This window comes from Trachypithecus francoisi, unplaced genomic scaffold (assembly GCF_009764315.1).
Source record: "Trachypithecus francoisi isolate TF-2019V2 unplaced genomic scaffold, Tfra_2.0 Lachesis_group0, whole genome shotgun sequence".
Taxonomy (NCBI): Eukaryota; Metazoa; Chordata; class Mammalia; order Primates; family Cercopithecidae; genus Trachypithecus; species Trachypithecus francoisi.
Window position 1 is genome coordinate 150,283,075 of NW_022681453.1, and position 19,831 is coordinate 150,302,905.

Sequence of the window (19,831 nt, forward strand, 5' to 3'; positions counted from 1 at the left end):
GGCTGTATTTTTAAAATTAAGTAAATATGCTGTGTTCCTCTCAAAGCCTTTCCTAAGTCCCCAAGTAAAAGAGAGTTGTTTTTCTGTGGATATGATTTGTACCTCTCGTAGGACACTTACCACTTTCCACCATGTGCTGTGCTTATGTAGATGACATCTCTCTCCTTCTGGAAAACAGAAACCATGTGTCTGACTCACCTTTGCATTATTATATACCTAGTATATAGTAAAGGCATGCTTTACTAGGTATATAGTATAGTATATATACACTTTAATTATATAGTGAAGTGTACATATGCCATATATATATACACACACACACACTCAAAGTCAGGTAAATATATACTTTACTGGTATAGGTGTATATATATGTGTGTGTGTGTGTGTGTTTATATATATATGTACATATACACACACACACGGGGTATAAGAAACAGTGATGAAAAAGGGGAGTCATTTATTTGACACCTGTAGGAGCCACATGGTCCTACACAGCCTCTAAGGCCCGCATCCTTCCACCACCCCAATTCAGACTCACCACCTCCTGCCACTAATCTTGATAAAGTAGAACTATCATTTTGTAATACCACTCCTGTTTGTAAGCCCCACGAGATGTGAGCTTCTTCGTAGCTTCTCCTCACTCCTTTGCAACTAACTCGTCTCACCTCAATGCCATTTTTCTGTTTGGAGAAAGACCTGGCTCCCCTTATAGCCAGACTTCTTAGAAGGGTTGGGTATGTTGCTTATATCAGTTTCCTCATTTTCCATGGACTCTTCAACCCATTGTAATCTTGCTCTAGCACCCATACATCTAGTGGCTCAAATATTAATAAAATGCTCTCTTGGCAACATCCAGCTCTATTCATTATACCCTTCTTGAAACACTTTCTTCCCTTGACTTCTGTAACCTTCTAGTAGATTCCCGCTCGTGTCTCTGTCAACTCATTCTTAGGATCCTCTGCTGCCTTATTCTCCTCGATGCCCTCCAAATGCCAGAGTTCCCCAGCAATCAATCATGGGCCCTCTTTCATTCTATGTTCTTTCTAGACTTTTATTCACACCCAAGATTGCAAGAACACACCACACAGTGTCTGCTCTCAAATCTGTCCCCTAAGAAAACCCTTCATTGAGATTCAAATCTGTATACCCAACAGTCTGTCACATCAGCTCCTTCATCTCAACACTTCTAAAACTGAATTTGCGATCACTTCTGTAAAACAAAGTCGTCGTTCAATGTTCCCCAGCTGGTAGAAGTATGTGTGCATTCTGGACTTCTTTCCATAGCACTTATCCACAATATGAATAAAATGACAAATCATAAAAGGCCTTTTAACTGACTTCTCCAATAAAATACAAGCTCTTTTTAAAATTTATTTTTTATTTTTAATTTTTGGAGATACATAGTGTATATACTTATGGGTTACATGTAATTCACTGATACAGGCATGCAATGCATAATAATCACATCAGGGTCAATAGAGGATCCGTCACCTCAAACATGTATTCTTTGTGTTACAAACAATCCAGTTATACCCTTTCAGTTATTTAAAAATGTATAATTAAATTATTTTTCAACATAGTCACCCTGTTATGTTAACAAATATGAGGTCTTATTCATTCTTTCTAACTTTTTTTTGTACCCATTAACCATCCACACTTCCCCTCCTCCACACCCCCACTACTCTTTGCAGCCTCTGGTAATAATCTTCCTACTCTCTATTTCTGTGAGTTCAATTATTTTAGTTTTTAGCTCCCACAAGTGAGTGGTAACATGTGAAATTTTCTGTGCCTGGCTTCTTTCATTTAACATAATGACTTCCAGCTCCATTTCAGGTTGTTGCAAATGACAGGATCTCATTCTTCTTTGTGGCTGAATAGACCTCCATTGTGTATATGTATCATATATATATATATGTGTGTGTGTGTGTGTGTGTTTATATATATATGTACATATACACACACACACGGGGTATAAGAAACAGTGATGAAAAAGGGGAGTCATTTATTTGACACCTGTAGGAGCCACATGGTCCTACACAGCCTCTAAGGCCCGCATCCTTCCACCACCCCAATTCAGACTCACCACCTCCTGCCACTAATCTTGATAAAGTAGAACTATCATTTTGTAATACCACTCCTGTTTGTAAGCCCCACGAGATGTGAGCTTCTTCGTAGCTTCTCCTCACTCCTTTGCAACTAACTCGTCTCACCTCAATGCCATTTTTCTGTTTGGAGAAAGACCTGGCTCCCCTTATAGCCAGACTTCTTAGAAGGGTTGGGTATGTTGCTTATATCAGTTTCCTCATTTTCCATGGACTCTTCAACCCATTGTAATCTTGCTCTAGCACCCATACATCTAGTGGCTCAAATATTAATAAAATGCTCTCTTGGCAACATCCAGCTCTATTCATTATACCCTTCTTGAAACACTTTCTTCCCTTGACTTCTGTAACCTTCTAGTAGATTCCCGCTCGTGTCTCTGTCAACTCATTCTTAGGATCCTCTGCTGCCTTATTCTCCTCGATGCCCTCCAAATGCCAGAGTTCCCCAGCAATCAATCATGGGCCCTCTTTCATTCTATGTTCTTTCTAGACTTTTATTCACACCCAAGATTGCAAGAACACACCACACAGTGTCTGCTCTCAAATCTGTCCCCTAAGAAAACCCTTCATTGAGATTCAAATCTGTATACCCAACAGTCTGTCACATCAGCTCCTTCATCTCAACACTTCTAAAACTGAATTTGCGATCACTTCTGTAAAACAAAGTCGTCGTTCAATGTTCCCCAGCTGGTAGAAGTATGTGTGCATTCTGGACTTCTTTCCATAGCACTTATCCACAATATGAATAAAATGACAAATCATAAAAGGCCTTTTAACTGACTTCTCCAATAAAATACAAGCTCTTTTTAAAATTTATTTTTTATTTTTAATTTTTGGAGATACATAGTGTATATACTTATGGGTTACATGTAATTCACTGATACAGGCATGCAATGCATAATAATCACATCAGGGTCAATAGAGGATCCGTCACCTCAAACATGTATTCTTTGTGTTACAGACAATCCAGTTATACCCTTTCAGTTATTTAAAAATGTATAATTAAATTATTTTTCAACATAGTCACCCTGTTATGTTAACAAATATGAGGTCTTATTCATTCTTTCTAACTTTTTTTTGTACCCATTAACCATCCACACTTCCCCTCCTCCACACCCCCACTACTCTTTGCAGCCTTTGGTAATAATCTTCCTACTCTCTATTTCTGTGAGTTCAATTATTTTAGTTTTTAGCTCCCACAAGTGAGTGGTAACATGTGAAATTTTCTGTGCCTGGCTTCTTTCATTTAACATAATGACTTCCAGCTCCATTTCAGGTTGTTGCAAATGACAGGATCTCATTCTTCTTTGTGGCTGAATAGACCTCCATTGTGTATATGTATCGTATATATATATGTGTGTGTGTGTGTGTGTGTGTGTATATATATATATATATGTAGAGAGAGAGAGAGAGAGAGAGAGAGAGAGAGAGACATGGTGTTTCACTCTTGTTGTCCAGGTTGGAGTCAATGGGGCCATCTCAGCTCACTGTGACCTTCGCCTCCCAGGTTCAAGCGATTCTCCTGCCTCAGCCTCTGGAGTAGCTGGCATTACAGGCATGTGCCACCATGCCCAACTCATTTTGTATTTTTAGTAGAGACGGGGTTTCTCCATGTTGGTCAGGCTGGTCTCGAACTCCTGACCTCAGGTGATCTGCCCACCTCGGCCTCCCAAAGTGCTGGGATTACAGGCGTGAGCCACCGCACCCAGTCGCATTTTTTTTTTTTTTTGTCCATTTGTCTGTTGATGGACACTTAGGTTACTTCCAAATCTTGGCTATTGTGAGTAGCGCTGCAATAAATATGGGAGTGCAGATATTTCTTCAATATACTGATTTTCTTTCATTTTTGTATATTCCTAGAAGTGAAATTGCTGGTTTTTTAGTTTTTTGAGTTTTTCTTATGAAGGGATGTTAAGCTGTATCAAATGCTTTTTTGCCATCAATTGAAATGATCATGTGGTTTTTGTTCTTTATAATATGCATCACATTAATTCATTTGCATATGTTGAGACATCCTTGCTTCCCTGGGATAAATCCCACTTCATCATGATGAATGATCTTTTTAATGCATTATTGAATTCAGTTTGCTAGTATTTTACTGAAGATTTTTGCATCAATATTTATAGGGATATTGGTCTGCAGTTTTCTTTTTTTGATGTGTCATCTGGTTTTGTTATGAGGATAATACTGGCCTCATAATATGAATTTGAAAGTATTCCCTCCCCCTCCTCTATTTTTCAGAATAGTTTGAGCAGAGTTGGCATTAGTTCTCTAAATTTTTGATAGAAACAGTAAAGCTACTGGGTTCCCCGGGCTTTTCTTTACTGGGAGATATTTTATTATGGCTTTGATCTTGTTACTTGTTACTGGTCTGTTTAGGACCAACCAACATCTGTTGGATTTCTTCAAGGTTCAATATTGGTAGGTATGACAACTGGTAGGAATTTATCTAATTCTTCTAGATTTTCCAATTTATTGTCATATAGTTGCTCAGGGTAGCCACTAATGATCCTTTACAAAATCCAGTGGTAGGCCGGGCGCGGTGGCGCAAGCCTGTAATCCCAGCACTTTGGGAGGCCGAGACGGGCGGATCACGAGGTCAGGAGATCGAGACCATCCTGGCTAACACGGTGAAACCCCGTCTCTACTAAAAAATACAAAAAACTAGCCGGGCAAGGTGGCGGGTGCCTGTAGTCCCAGCTACTCGGGAGGCTGAGGCAGGAGAATGGCGTGAACCCGGGAGGCAGAGCTTGCAGTGAGCTGAGATCCGGCCACTGCACTCCAGCCTGGGCGACAGAGTGAGACTCCCTCTCAAAAAAAAAAAAAAAAAAATCCAGTGGTATCAGTTGTAATGTTTCCTTTTCCATCTCTAATTTTATTTATTTGAGTCTTCACTCTCTTTTTTTCTTAGTCTGACTAAAGGTTTGCCCATTCTTGGGCAAAATAAAACAACCGACTTTTTGTTTTATTGATCATTTGTGGTGTTGTCTTCAAATTCATTCATCTCTGCTCTGATCTTTATTATTTCATTTCTTCCACTAACTTCGAGTTTGGTTCGCTCTTTCTTTTCTGGTTCGTTAAGATGCATCATTAGGTTGTTTATTTGAAGTTTTTTTCTTCCTTGATATAGGCACTTATAGCTATAAACTTCCTGCTTAGTACTGCTTTTGCTGTATTCCATAGATCTTGGTATGTTGTGTTTCCGTTATCATTTGTTTCAAGAAATTTTTCAATTTCCTTCTTAATTTCTTCATTGTCCCACTGTCATTCAGGAGCATATTGCTTAATTTTCATGTGTTTGTATAGTTTCCAAAATTCTTCTTGTTATTAATTTTTTGTTTTATTCCATTGTGGTCAGAGAAGATGCTTGATATTATTTTAATTTTTTCAATGTTTTAAGATTTATTTTGTGATCTAACATATGTCCTATCCTTGAGCATAGGACATATGTTAGATCACAAAATAAATCTTAAAACTTTAAAATAAATCTTAAAATCTTAAAACTTTCTCTTCCTTCTTTCCTTTCTTCCTGTCTTCCTGTTAATGAAGGTGATGTTGTCTGGTGGTTTTTTTTTAATTTCTTGCTTTTTATTTTTTTATTTATTTATTTATTTTTTTTTTTGAGACGGAGTCTCGCTCTGTCGCCCAGGCTGGAGTGCCGTGGCCGGATCTCAGCTCACTGCAAGCTCCGCCTCCCGGGTTTACGCCATTCTCTCGCCTCAGCCTCCCGAGTAGCTGGGACTACAGGCGCCCGCCATCTCGCCCGGCTAATTTTTTGTATATTTTAGTAGAGACGGGGTTTCACCGTGTTAGCCAGGATGGTCTCGATCTCCTGACCTCGTGATCCGCCCGCCTCGGCCTCCCAAAGTGCTGGGATTACAGGCTTGAGCCACCACGCCCAGCAGATTTGTAGTTTTCATTAGGCTTGCAAATACTATCTTATAATCCATTATTTTAAGCTGATAACAACACTGTTTGCAAAAGCAAACAAATAAGCAAAAAGAGAGCTTATAAAAACTCTACACTTTAACTTTGTCCTCCTGCTTTTTAACTTTTTGTTGTTTCAATTTATGCATTATGGTACTATCTATGTCTTGAGAAGTTGTAGTTATTATTTTTGATTGGTTCGTCATTTAGCCTTTCCAATTAAGATCAGAATAGTTCATATACCACAGATAAAGTATTATAATAGTCTGTATTTTTCTGTGTACTTACTGTTACCAGTGAGTTTTGTACCTTCAGGTTATTTATTGCTCATTAACATCTTTTTCTTTAATGTTAAAGAACTCTCCTTAGCGTTTCTTATAGAACAGGTCTGGTGTTGATGAAATTTTTCAGTTTTTGTTTGTCTGGGAAAGTCTTTATTTCTCCTGCTTGTTTGAAGGATATTTTTACCAGATATACTATTCTAGGGTAACAGTTTCTTTCCTTCAGCACTTTAAATATGTCATGCCACTCTCTCCTGGCTTGTAAGGTTTCCACTGAAAAGTCTGCTGCCAGACATGTTGGAGCCCTTTTGTATGGTATTTGTTTCTTTTCTCTTGCTGCTTTTAGGATCCTTTCTTTATCCTTGACTTTTGGAAGTTTGATTATTAAATGCCTTGAGTTAGTCTTCTTTTTTACATCTGCTTAGTGTTCTGTAACATTCTTGTACTTGGATATTGATATCTTTCTCCAGGTTTTGCAAGTTCTGTATTAGCCTTTTAAATAAATATTCTACCTTTATGTCTTTCACTACTTCCTCTTTAAGGCCAATAACTCTTAAATTTGCCCTTTTGAGGCTATTTCCTAGATCCTGTAGGCATGCTTCATTGTTTTTTATTCTTTTTTCTTTTGCCTCTTCTGACTGTGTGTTTTCAAATATCCTGTCTTTGAGCTCACCAATTCTTTCTTCTGCTTGATCAATTCTGCTATTGAAAGACTCCGATGCATTCTTTCATGTGTCAATTGCATTTTTCAACTCCAGAATTTCTATTTCATTTTTTAAATTATTTCAATCTCTTCATTAAATTTATCTGATAGAATTCTGAATTCCTTCTCTGTGTTATCTTGAATTTCACTGAGTTTCCTCAAAACAGCTATTCTGAATTCTCTGTCCAAAGGGTCATATATCTCTGTTGATTTAAGATTGTTCCCTGGTGCCTTATTTAATTCACTTGATGAGGTTATGTTTTCCATGGTGGTCTTGATGCTTGTGGATGTTTGTCTTTGTCTGGGCATTTAACAGTTGGGTATTTATTGTAGTCTTTGCAGCCTGAGCTTGTTAGTACCCATATTTCTTGGAAAGGCTTTACAAGTATTCTAAAAGAATTGGGTGTTATTATCTAAGCCATATTTGCATCAGGGGGTACCCCAAGCCCAGTAACATTATGGTTTTTGCAGACTGGAAGAGGTACTGCCTTGAAGGCCTTAGATAAGATCAGGGAGAAATCTCCAGATTACCAGGCAGTGACTCTTGTTCTCTTCCATTACTTTCTCCCAAATAAATGGAGTCTTGCTCTGTTCTGAGCTGCCTGGACCTGAGGTTGAGGTGAAACAAGTACCCCTGTGACCACCACCAATGGAACTGTACTAAGTCAGACCTGAAGCCAGCACAGCACTGGGTCTTGCCCAAGGCCCGCTGTAACCACTCCCTGGCTGCTGCCTATGTGTGCTCAAGGCCCTTGGGCTCCACCAACAGCAGGTGGCAAAGCCAGCCAGTCTTGTATCCTTCCCTACAAGGTGGCAAGTTCCCCTAAGCCCTGGATGTGTCCAGATGTGCCATGTGGGAGCCAGGTACTAGAGTCAAAATCTTTACAAGTCTACCTGATGTTCTGTTTTACCATGACTAAGTGGTACTCAAACTGTGAGATATAGTCATTTCCACTCTTCCCTCTCCTTTCCACAGGCAGAGGGACCCTCACCCCATGTTCACCACCATAGGCCCACAGGAAGTACTCCCAGCCCCTGCCAATGTTCCCTTAAGGCCCAAGCTCTCTTCAGTCAGCTTGTGGTTAATGCTACCTGACCTAGGACTCACTCTTCAGAGCACTGGCCTCCCCTCTGGCCCAGGGCAGGTCCACCTATGCTGTCCAAGAGCCCAAGAGTCTGCTTGGTGCTCTGTCCTGCTGTTGCTGAGCAGGTACCTAAGATGCAAGTCAAAATACCTTTTACTTTTCCCTCTACTTTTCTCAGGAAGAAGGAGTCTTTCCCCATAGCCACCACAGGCAGAGAATATGCTGAGTCTTACCTGAAATCAGCAAGTCTCAGAGGCTCACTCAAGGTCCATGACATGCTACATGGGTATTGCTGCTGGTTATTTAGGGCCCAAGGGCTCTTTGGTCATCAGATGATGGGTCCTGCCAGTACTGTGCCCTTCCCTTTAAGGCAGTGGGTTCCCTTCTGGCCCAGGTTGTGGGCCAGAAGGCCCAGGAGGAGGAGGATTCCTTTTTAAAAAATACTGAGATTAAGGTGCTATATTTTTAAATCATCCAAACAATTAAAACTTCTGGAACTTTTTGTATTGAAACATTTTTACAACATAGCTTTAAGTGTAGGAAATGTTAGAAATGTTATCTGGGAGCTAGGGCCTGGGAAAGGGGCCTCACAACTCTGACTGGTGCCCTATCCTACTATGGCTGTGCTGATATTCAAGGTACAAGACAGTCTTCCTTACTCTTCTCTCTCCTCTCTTCAAGCAGAAGGAAGGGATCTCTTTTGGATCCATGAGCTGCGCAGCCTACAGTTGAAGGAGGGGTCACACGAGCACCGCGTTAGCCACCCTGACTGGTGTTCCAGTAGGTCGCATGCCCCCAGTCCACTGACTCTGAGCCCGGTTCAGCATTGAGCTTCAGAATCACCTAGGAGTTTCAGTCCATGTGGCCTAGATTGCCTTTGAAGTTTATTTAGGGTCCCAGAGAAATTTAACCTGCAGTGGGGAGACTTGGCAGAACTCAAGTTCTAATCGCTGGGATAGGGAATTCCTCTCTGGCCAAGGCTGGTTTTATATTTCCTCTGCGGACAGGCATCAACTGAGTTCAGCTCAGTTTGGCTTTCTGCTGTGACAGGGCACCGAAGTTCAGTGCAATGTTCTACAGTTGCTGCACTCTCCCTCTCCCAAATGCACAGATTCTCTTTATCCATGCTACACTGCTGCTGCCAGGAGATGGAGGAGGAGTGGCAATGGCATTTCAGGACTGTCTCCTACCCTCCTCAGTACCTCTTTTAGCTATATGAAGTCAAAGCCAGGTATTGTGAGTGCTCACCTGCTATTTGGTTCTTATGAAGTTGCTCTTTTTGTGTATATAGTTGTTAAATTGATATATTTGTGGGGGGTACAATCACTGGAGCCTTCTGTTCTACCATCTTCCTCTACCTCTATCTCAAAATATAAAGTCTTTTAGACAGGAATTATGTATATTTTTAATTATTTGTTGAATGAATGAGTCAATGCATAAATTAATGAATACATGAATGAGTGAATTTCACTATGGGAACTTCCCAATCCTATTCAGCCTAGCACAGTTTATGAGTTCTTCTGAGAGGGATTGCCCTTAAACACGTGCTTTGGAAAAAAGATGTGAGGCTGAAACTGTCCATAAAATCTGCACAAATAAATAGGGAAAGGTATTTTCCCAAAGGACATTCGGGTATAGAATTCAGAAATCTAGATGCAGATCATAACTTTCATACTGATTCCAGCACATGTAGATCCTGAGTTTTCCCACTGCAGAGCAAGCTCCACATAGTGGCCTATTTCACATGGTTTTGCAGTCAGGGATGTGGCTTTTTTGACCGTTAATGGGACTGGTCCACATAGCTTTGTCTCCAAACTAACAACTTCCTTTGCTTATCCCTAACAATTCAAAAAACTGCCTTTTCTGGTGATCTATTCATAATTTAGTGAAGGCTATTTTTAAAAAAGAAGAGGGAGGAGGAGGAGGATTCCTTTTTAAAAAATACTGAGATTAAGGTGCTATATTTTTAAATCATCCAAACAATTAAAACTTCTGGAACTTTTTGTATTGAAACATTTTTACAACATAGCTTTAAGTGTAGGACTTTAATAGTGTGAAACTGGCTCATGAAATTTAAAATTAGTGTATGCGTCATAACTCTAAATGAAATGAGTATGTTAAGCATTTTCCCAAATCCCCTTTTATGCAATGCCTTCTATTAGAGTAAAATTTATGACTGCCATGCTGTGAGTCTCTAGTCTTTGAGAGCAAGTCATGGATTTCTGTCTTTATGTGCTCTATAGCACCAGCACTCTGTTTTTCAAAGGAGATTACTAATTGAATATTTGCTGAAATCAATGTTATTAATGATTTTACTTTTTATGATACAGTTTCTGCTTCTGTCCACCCCTGTAACTCAGGCTGTCACTAACCTCAGAGTGTCCACGGGAGGACATCTAACTCAGGTTTGCCATCTTCAGGGCATTGTATGCGCTAGACTTCACCAGATTCCCTCTCCCATGAAATTGCATCTGCCCTGTCCTGAGCCATCGTGCCTTCTATGAAGTGATGGCAGAAAGAATATACCTCTCTGTGAGGATATGGTGGCTGGTAATAGGTGGCTTCATTTTTTAGCCTCCCTGTTAATGTATTTATAACTAATTGGTTTTTATTAATAATAATGTAGCAACAATAACAATAGCTACCATTATAAGAATGCTTGGCACATTGTAGGTGCACAGTAATTGCTGGTTTATTATAATTAGCAATGATAGTGGCCATTGCTATATTAGTAATAATAACAATTACCATAATGAGCTTGAACTGAACTGGGCTTTTTATTTTTGTTTCTTGTATTAGCTCAAGGAAGTGACTGAAATTATAGTTATTTTAGGTCAAGGAGTTGATTTCAAGTAAATAAGTAATTCCTTTCTTTTTTGAAAAAGCAAACTGTATGTGGGGTGAGTGTGTGTGTGTGTGTGTGTACTCACACACATGCATGTTTCTCCTGATTTCAAAAGTGCTATAGAGTTGCTGGTTAAGAATGTAGGCTTTGGTGTCCAGCTGCCTGGATTCAAACTCTGGTTTGTCACAAGCTAATTCTGTGACCTTAGGTAAGTTAGTTAACCTCTCTGAGTCTTGATTTTCTCATTTGTAAAAGGAATAATTATAGAACATAGCTCATAGAGGATTAAGTAACACAATGAATAACTATTGTGTCCATAATAGTACTCACTGATGTACATTGTTTTGTTTTTATTATAGCAATTATTTTAAAAAACTGGAAAAATGCAGAAAAGTAAAAAGGAGGAGTTGTTTAATTCTATTATATAACCACTATTAACAATAACACAGGGCTATCTGTGTCTAACTTTTTCTGTTTATATGTATGCCTAAATATACTCAATTTTATACAGTTAGATATAATCATTAACTTGTTTTAATAATTTACTTTTCTGTGTCCAATGTAATTTATTTTATATATCACTTTATAATTTGTGTTATCAATTTACTTTTCTGTGTTTAATATATATTATTATATAGAGTTTTAATAGTTGCATATTAGTCTGCCATCATTTGTATTATGCTATTCATTCATTGGACATGTAGATTGCTTTGAATTTTTTATTATTATAAATAATAGGAATCTTAATCTAAATTCACATCTTTTGGTACATGTTTTATTAATTTCTTGGTATAAATTTATAGGAAACCATTTAATAAGCTATAGAATATTTTCTAAAATTAATACTTTTAGAATAGATTGCCAAATTGGTTTCCATAAAAACTTTAATTTCATTTCCAGCAATAGTATATGAGGCTTCTAGTTTCCATGTAACCCTGCCATACCTAGGTAGTATGTATACATATATTTTTTATAATATCCAATTTAATGGCTTCTGTACAATATGGAACAAGTCATTTTAATTCTGAGCTTCAGATTCCTAACGTGCAAATTAATGGGTATAGAATTCAGAAATATAGTGACAGATCACAAAGTTTATACTGATTCCAGAACCAATTGATATTCAATATTTGAACTGCAGTTCAAGTGACAAAGGGCCAAGGTGAAGTTGGGCTAATGCCAGAAGAGACAGAAGAGGCTCATTATAGATGAATACTGAGGATCATTTCTCTGCTAATGCCATGACTGTCCAGAATGTCCCAGTGTTGATTAGAAAGTAATGTAGATAACAGTTATAATTTGAATATCTGATTGTGTCTTATTGCTGTCTATCCTGCTAAACTGTGTACCCTATGACGGCAGAGATCTTTGTTTGTTCACTGATACAATTTATGCCTTTAGCACGGAGCCTGACACATAGTAGGGGATAAGTAAGAAGCACCTTATACAAAAGTTAACTCAAGATGGATTAAAGACTTAAACATAAGACCTAAAACCATAAAAACCATAGAAGAAAACCTAGCAATACCATTCATGACATAGGCATGGGCAAAGATTTCATGACTAAAACACCAAAAGCAATGGCAACAAGAGTCAAAATTGACAAATGGGATCTAATTAAAGAGCTTCTGAACAGCAAAAGAAATCAACATCAAGTGAACAGGCAACCTACAGAATGGGAGAAAAATTTTGTGATCTATCCATCTGACAAAGGGCTATATCCAGAATCTACAAAGAACTTAAACAAATTTACAAGAAATAAACAACCCCATCAAAAAGTGGGTAAATGATATAAACAGACACTTCTCAAAAGAAGACATTTATGCGGCCAACAAACATATGAAAAAAAGCTCATCATCACTGGTCGTTAGAGAAATGCAAATCAAAACCACAATGAGATACCATCTCACGCCAATTAGAATGGCAATCATTAAAAAGTCAGGAAAAACAGCTGCTGGAGAGTATGTGGAGAAATAGGAATGCTTTTACACTGTTGATGGGAGTGTAAATTAGTTCAATCATTATGGAAGACAGTGTGATGATTCCCCAAGGATCTAGAACCAGAAATACCATTTGACCCAGCAATCCCATTGCTGGGTATATACCCAAAGGATTATAAATAATTCTGCTATAAAGACACATGCACACATATGTTTACTGCAGCACTATTCACAATAGCAAAGACTTGGAACCAACCCAAATGTCCACTAATGATAGACTGGATAAAGATAATGTGGCACATATACACCATGGAATACTATGCAGCCATAAAAAGGATGAATTCATGTCCTTTGCAGGGACATGGATGAAGCTGGAAACCATCATTTTTGGCAAACTAACACAGGAACAGAAAACCGAACAGCACACGTCCTCACTCATAAGTGGGAGTTGAACAATGAGAACACATGGACACAGGAAGGGAACATCACACACCGGGGCCTGTTGGGGGGTGGGGGCCTAGGGGAGGGACAGCATTAGGAGAAATACCTAATGTAGGTGATGGGTTGATGGGTGCAGCAAACCAAAATGGCATGTGTATACCTATGTAAAAAACCTGCATGTTCTGCACATGTATCCCAGAACTTAAAGTATAATAATAATAATAATAATAATAATAAAGTATCTTTTGAATGAATAAATAAGCTGAATGAAGCTACCCTATACTTATCAAGAGACTGCACCTGGTGACTGGCAGTGTGCTGTCCTCTGGATAAGTGTGAATGAGCTGCCATGAATGAGGCCTCTTAGATTTGCCTTTTCCCATATCCCATGCTGTGTCCCACTGATAGTCTTTCTCAGATATTTAATACCTTCAGCCTGGTTAAGATTCAGCCTCTCCTTCTAGAATCCATGCTTTGCAAAGCAATGTTGGGCCCCTGTGCTCTAAACCATTATGGATTGACTTAATAGTTCAATTCAGAGGGTAGAATTATTTCTAAGTTCTTAGGGATTCTTCATTGCTGTCTTTTGGACTACCTAGAGCAACTACCTCATGGTGTGGTTGAGGGTATATTACATGAACTAACATATCATGTAAAATATAGGACTGTTGATCTAGGCGATACAGTGTGGTGGTTAAAAGCCTAGACTTTAGAGCCAGACCCTCTCAATTCACATCTGGGCTTCACAACTTAATAGCTGTGTCACTTTAAGCAAATTGCTTAATCACACTATATTCAGTTTTCTTGCTAAAAAATACAAAAATATTACCATTGATATGGGGATTTAATGAGTTAAAGCATGTGTACAAGTAAAAATGGTAAGTAAATGTTACCTACTATCTTTATCATTATTATTAGCCTCAATGACCTCATTGAGAATTTGCTATGTGCCAGACACGAAATGTGTATTATCTCAGTTAATCCTTAAAACAATTATGTGGGATATTACTGTTATCCCTACCTCATGGATATTCAGGTTCAGAAAGTTTTAGTAATAACTTAAAATCATATAGATAGTAGGTAGTAGAGCCTGGATTTAAATGCAGGTAGGTCTGAAATATTCTCTCATAGAGATACTTTTCTTAACATCATTTGAAATATCTGCATTCTTATCGACGTTTTTTAGTATCTGACTCTTAGCCTTTTTACCTATGCCCAAAACTAACTTTAAGTTCATGTGAGTGTTTAAACATCCATCTGTTGGTTTCATGGTCTGTAGTTTCTAAAGACTCTTACAATTCTTAAATTACACTGTGATCCAGTTCACCCACCTCTCCATTTCCTCTACTAGGATCTTAGCAAAATCAATCAGTCAGTTAAATAATTAAATACCAATTAAAAGCTATAGGATGGCAAATGATGACCAAAACAGACAATTAGCATGCCATGGTGTGAGGACAGTAAGGTTATAGACTCTTTCCTTGAAAGATCACAATGCAACTATTTCAGTATTCATTTTAAACAGTGAGCTGGAGTTACATGCTCGAACCTAACAGTGATTCTCTACCCGGCGTGGAAGTGTCCTGACACCACTAGTAGCAGAGACTCATCTATTATAAGGTGACTGGTTGACTGAGTGCCCTGTGATTGGCTAATATCCTTCTCATCACAGTGATGGACTTGAAATTTGAACCCTTTTCAGTCACCCCCAGCAGACAAAACAAGGAAAACTGAAAAGCCATACATTTACAGATGTCAGCACAGCTGCTGTGTTTTTGGATATGATTTGCTGTGCCACATTTGACAGATTATGTTTTATATCTTTGAGATTTATCTTGTTTTCATTGGAGTATACTATAAACTGTTCCATTACCTTTTACCAGGTGAATAAATTGTGATATTTGGTAAAATTGTCTTTCATAGCCAAGAGATTCCAGCGTACAGAGAGCTAGCATGACTGTCATTTGGCAGGGCGGTGGCAATTTGTGCATGATACGTATTCGGGAAAAACATTAGCATGTGGCTTATGATAGCATGGGTTTACACGGGGTTCATCTTGATGTTTGAAGGTCATGTTTTTCTCTTCAACAGGTTAATTATGTATGGTTTTGTGAAGGCTATGATACATGCTGGCCAGTTGAAAAATGGAGACTTTCATTTCACTGACTGTTTATTTTTTGGTTCACTGATGTCTGCTACAGATCCAGGTAATTGCTCAAATAATCTATTTTCTTCTTTTAAAATCAAACATTAAAAAAAAAACATTTAAATTGAATGTTTCTCCCCAAGACTATCACCTGAGTCTACATAATAATTTATATTCCTCTTCATCTGCAGTTGACATATCTGTTAGTAATCACGAAAGAAAAGAAAAGAAAAGGGGAATGTTTTAATAGTGCTAAAGAAATTGGTTAGAAAGTAATTTCAGTAGTGGGAGAGATCTTTAAAGTCATTATAGTTTATTTCTCTAGATAAGCTTGTCCAACCAGCAGCCCATGGGCTGCATGCAGCCCAGGATGGCTTTGCAAGCTGGCCAACACAAATTCATAAACTTTCTTAAAACATAATGAGATTTATGCACAGACCTTTTAATTTGCTCATCAGGTATCATTAGTGTTAGTGTATTTTACGTGTGGCCCAAGAAAATAATTCTTCTTCCAATGTGGTGCAGGGAACCCAAAAGATTGGACACCCCTGCTCTAGACACCCCTGCTCTAGAACATGTAACCAGTTTGAGTTATCATCCTGAATTTTTCTCCAGTCAATATGTCTTCTCTTCTTTTGAGAACGATGTATTAAATTAAATGGTTTAAAGATATATTTTTAAAATGTTTACTATGGTACTTTTCGAGCATATCAAACATATGGAGAATAGTAAAAAGAATTCGCATACGCCCTTCAGCAATTATCAAGTACGAGCAATCGTCTTATTTATACCCCCTCCACACGCACTCTCTCACATCATGACTGGATTATGTTAGAGCAAATTCTAGCAATCATATTATTTTCCTTGTAAATGTTTTGAAAAATGAGCATTGTCATTGTAAGACCTAAAAATATTAACAATCATTCTTTAATGATGTCCAAAATCTTCTCATTGTTTTAATATTCCTAATTGTCTTATTGTCATTATTCATTTGTATAGCAGTTTGTACAAATCAAGATCCAAACAAGGGCAGCATATTACCATGGATTGATATGATTGTTGAGCCTCTTTTTATCTAGAAGTTTCCCTTTTATTTTTATTTTCTTGTCATTTATTTGTTTTAAAAAAGTGGCAATTTGTCTTGTGGTTGAATTGAATAGAGTTCCTTAAAATATTCCTCAGTGCCCTGTATTTCTTATAAAACTGATAGTTAGAATCCGAGATTTAATCAGATTCAGGTTCAACCTTTTTGGTATGATTACTTTAAAGATGGTTATGTGAGCCTTCTGTTGCATCTCCTCAGGAGGCAAATACTGATTGGTGACTCAGCTGTCAGCTGATCCATCATATTATTGATTGTTACTGTAGCAAAGACTACCAGAACACAACCTGTGGTTGAACAACATGGTTTTATTACCCGTTGTAATGAAAGTGAATACCATGGGGAATCATGTTATGTTAGAAAGGACTTATTATAGGACCTGGGTTTATGTTTGGTTATTTTAGTGAGGGTTTAAGGCATCAGGGCTTTGGTCTGGATTCGATGCTGTCAGGAAGTGGGAATAACTCCAAGACTGGGCATCTTAGTTAAGTCTTACTTAGAAGGAGGAAAGACTCGATTGAGCCTAAAGCTACAATTGGTGAAGAAGCAGTGGTCACTCATAGTAGCCAGGATAGGGGGATGTTTGGTCAGTTTTGTGGTTTGGACAATGTTCATTATTTGTGTTTAGACATCATTACACAGTAGTACTGTTTTTGTCTGGATCCATCATGGTCACAGAATAACCTTGCCTGATGTCATTCTGTGAAGTTGATTTTGTTCAACAGGAGAACACCAAGGCCTAGCTAAGAGTATCAGGCCAGCTCTTGAATGTCGAGCTACTTTTCTCTTTCTTAGGAACATATAAAAATCTTTCTCAGCTGGTAGCGGTGGCTCACACCTATAATCCCAACCCTATGGGAGGCCAAGTTGGGAGGATCACTTGAGCTCAGGAGGTCAAGACCAGCCTGGAAAACTTAGGGAAACCTTGTCTCTCAAAAAAAAAATTTTTTTTTTAATTTAAAAAATACCCTGGTGTGATGGTGCACATCAGTAGTTCCAGCTATAGCTACTTGGAAGGCTGAGGTGGGAGGATCACTTCTCAGGCCAGCAGGATTGGCACCACATAGTGACTTGTTATAAATATAAAATCTCAGGCTCAACCACAGACTTAGTATCAGATGCTAGAATTTAACAGTATCCTCAAGAAATTGATATGCACATTAAAGTTTGCAAAGCTTTACATTTTGGAGTTACCCAATTTTATCCAATGGTTTTAGTACCCACTGATAGTTTTTGCTTAAGCCAGTATTTATTAGGGGTTACAAACTAGTGGTATGCTAATCTAATCCTACCTTTTGCATTTATTAGCTGGTGGTACTCTCCTTAATGAAGTAGTTTTCCAGTTCAATTATTTCAGTACCCAATGGTATAATTTAAACAACAAAAGCAGGGCAAATGATCCATTTTTTTTCTTTATTTACTAATTTTCAAAAGAATGTGTTGTGTAGCATCCTGCACATGTGACCAATGAGATGAACTTTTAAAAACATGTCACTGTGGCCGGGCACGGTGGCTCAAGCCTGTAATCCCAGCACTTTGGGAGGCTGAGACGGGTGGATCGCGAGGTCAGGAGATCGAGACCAACCTAGCTAACACGGCGAAACCCCGTCTGTACTAAAAAATACAAAAAACTAGCCGGGCGAGTTGGCGGGCGCCTGTAGTCCCAGCTACTTGGGAGGCTGAGGCAGGAGAATGGCGTAAACCCGGGAGGCGGAGCTTGCAGTGAGCTGAGATCCAGCCACTGCACTCCAGCCTGGGCGACAGAGCGAGACTCCGTCTCAAAACAAAACAAAACAAAACAAAACAAAACAAAAAACCGTATCACTGTGAGCACATGGATTTTTACATAGATGACATGTTTCAATCTGCTGTTGTCATTATATTCTTTTTCATGATCAAAAGATTCCATTTTTGACAAGTGGGAGCCTCTTCAAGTTTCCCCTGTATCCTTTTATTATAATCCTGACAGTTTTCAATAGGTTTCTTGCTTTTGAGTAAGACTAGATGTTTCAATCTTATCTTGTATATTTCCTGCACTCTACCTAGGAATTACCTATCTCTCCGAAAAGCCTTGACTTTTCTAAGAGAGAAATTTAGTTAGAGACCATAATCTGGGCACTAAGAGATTGCATTGCTGCTGAATTGGTAATTGTTTTTAGACCTTTTTTTAAAAGGAGAAATTATATCACAAATTCATAATATTTTCAGTTAAAATTTAGTATTATAGGAACTTAACTGCCTTGAATTTTTATTTTCATTTTTATTTTCTTCTGCCTACTCTTTGTCTTCATACACATTCATATAATTTCTTAGTTGCTTAAAACATATGTTCTCAAAAGTATAATATATATACTGTTACTAAAAATATGATAACTAAAAACTGTTTAAGATTTTATTGTGGTTATTTTTAACCTGTGGATATATCCCACTAGTGAGGTACAGTTAAAAATTATTCCCTTTTTAAAAATCACTTGAAATAACTTCTCTGTGTGGTTAAGCCACAAGTCGATATATAATAATATTCATTTGTTTTATTTTGTTTTTAATTTTTGTTTTAAAACTAGATTATATATAGGATTCTAAAAAGAAAATCACAGAACGAAATAAGAGAAATCTAGCTTCTCTCCCTGTCTCCTTTACCCTAAATTTCCAACGATTTTGATTGGTTTTTGGCTTACCCTTCTATATTTAAATTTAAGCAAATACACAAACATGCACACATTCCTCTATATGCTACTATGCACATGGTTCTTCACCTTACTTTTGTTTAATTAACAGTATTTTGGAGATCTCTTCATAACAACATATAAGAATCTTTCTCAGCTGGGAGCAGTGGCCCATGCCTATAATCCTAACCCTATGGGAGGCCAAGGTGGGAGGATCACTTGAGCCCAGAAGTTCAAGACCAACCTGGACAACATAGGGAAACTCTGTCTCCCCAAAAATAAAAAAATAAAAAGATAGCTTGGTATCTTTTTATGGTGCACACCAGTAGTTCCAGCTATAGCTACTTGGGAGGCTGAGGTGGGAGGATCACTTGAGCCCAGAAGATTGAGGCTGCAGTGAACTATGATCATGTCACTGCACTCCAGCCTGAGTGACAGAGCAAGACCCTGTCTCAAAATAAATAATAATAATAATCTTTCTAATTATCTTTAGTAGTTGAAGCGTACCCCCATGGTTTATTCGATCAGTCTTCTATTGATGGAAATTTGGGTTCTTTCTTCTGCAGTTATGTATGATGTTGAAATTAATAGCT

General features: G+C 38.0%; 1 protein-coding gene across 1 annotated transcript in view; it reads left to right on the forward strand.

The window, feature by feature from the left end:
- Window positions 1-19,831, forward strand: part of SLC9A9 (solute carrier family 9 member A9) — a 608,786-nt gene that overhangs the window by 147,900 nt on the left and 441,055 nt on the right. The window contains exon 5 of the mRNA XM_033212402.1: window positions 15,416-15,531. Within this exon, the coding sequence (XP_033068293.1) occupies window positions 15,416-15,531 (116 nt within the window). The remainder of the gene's footprint in view (window positions 1-15,415; window positions 15,532-19,831) is intronic.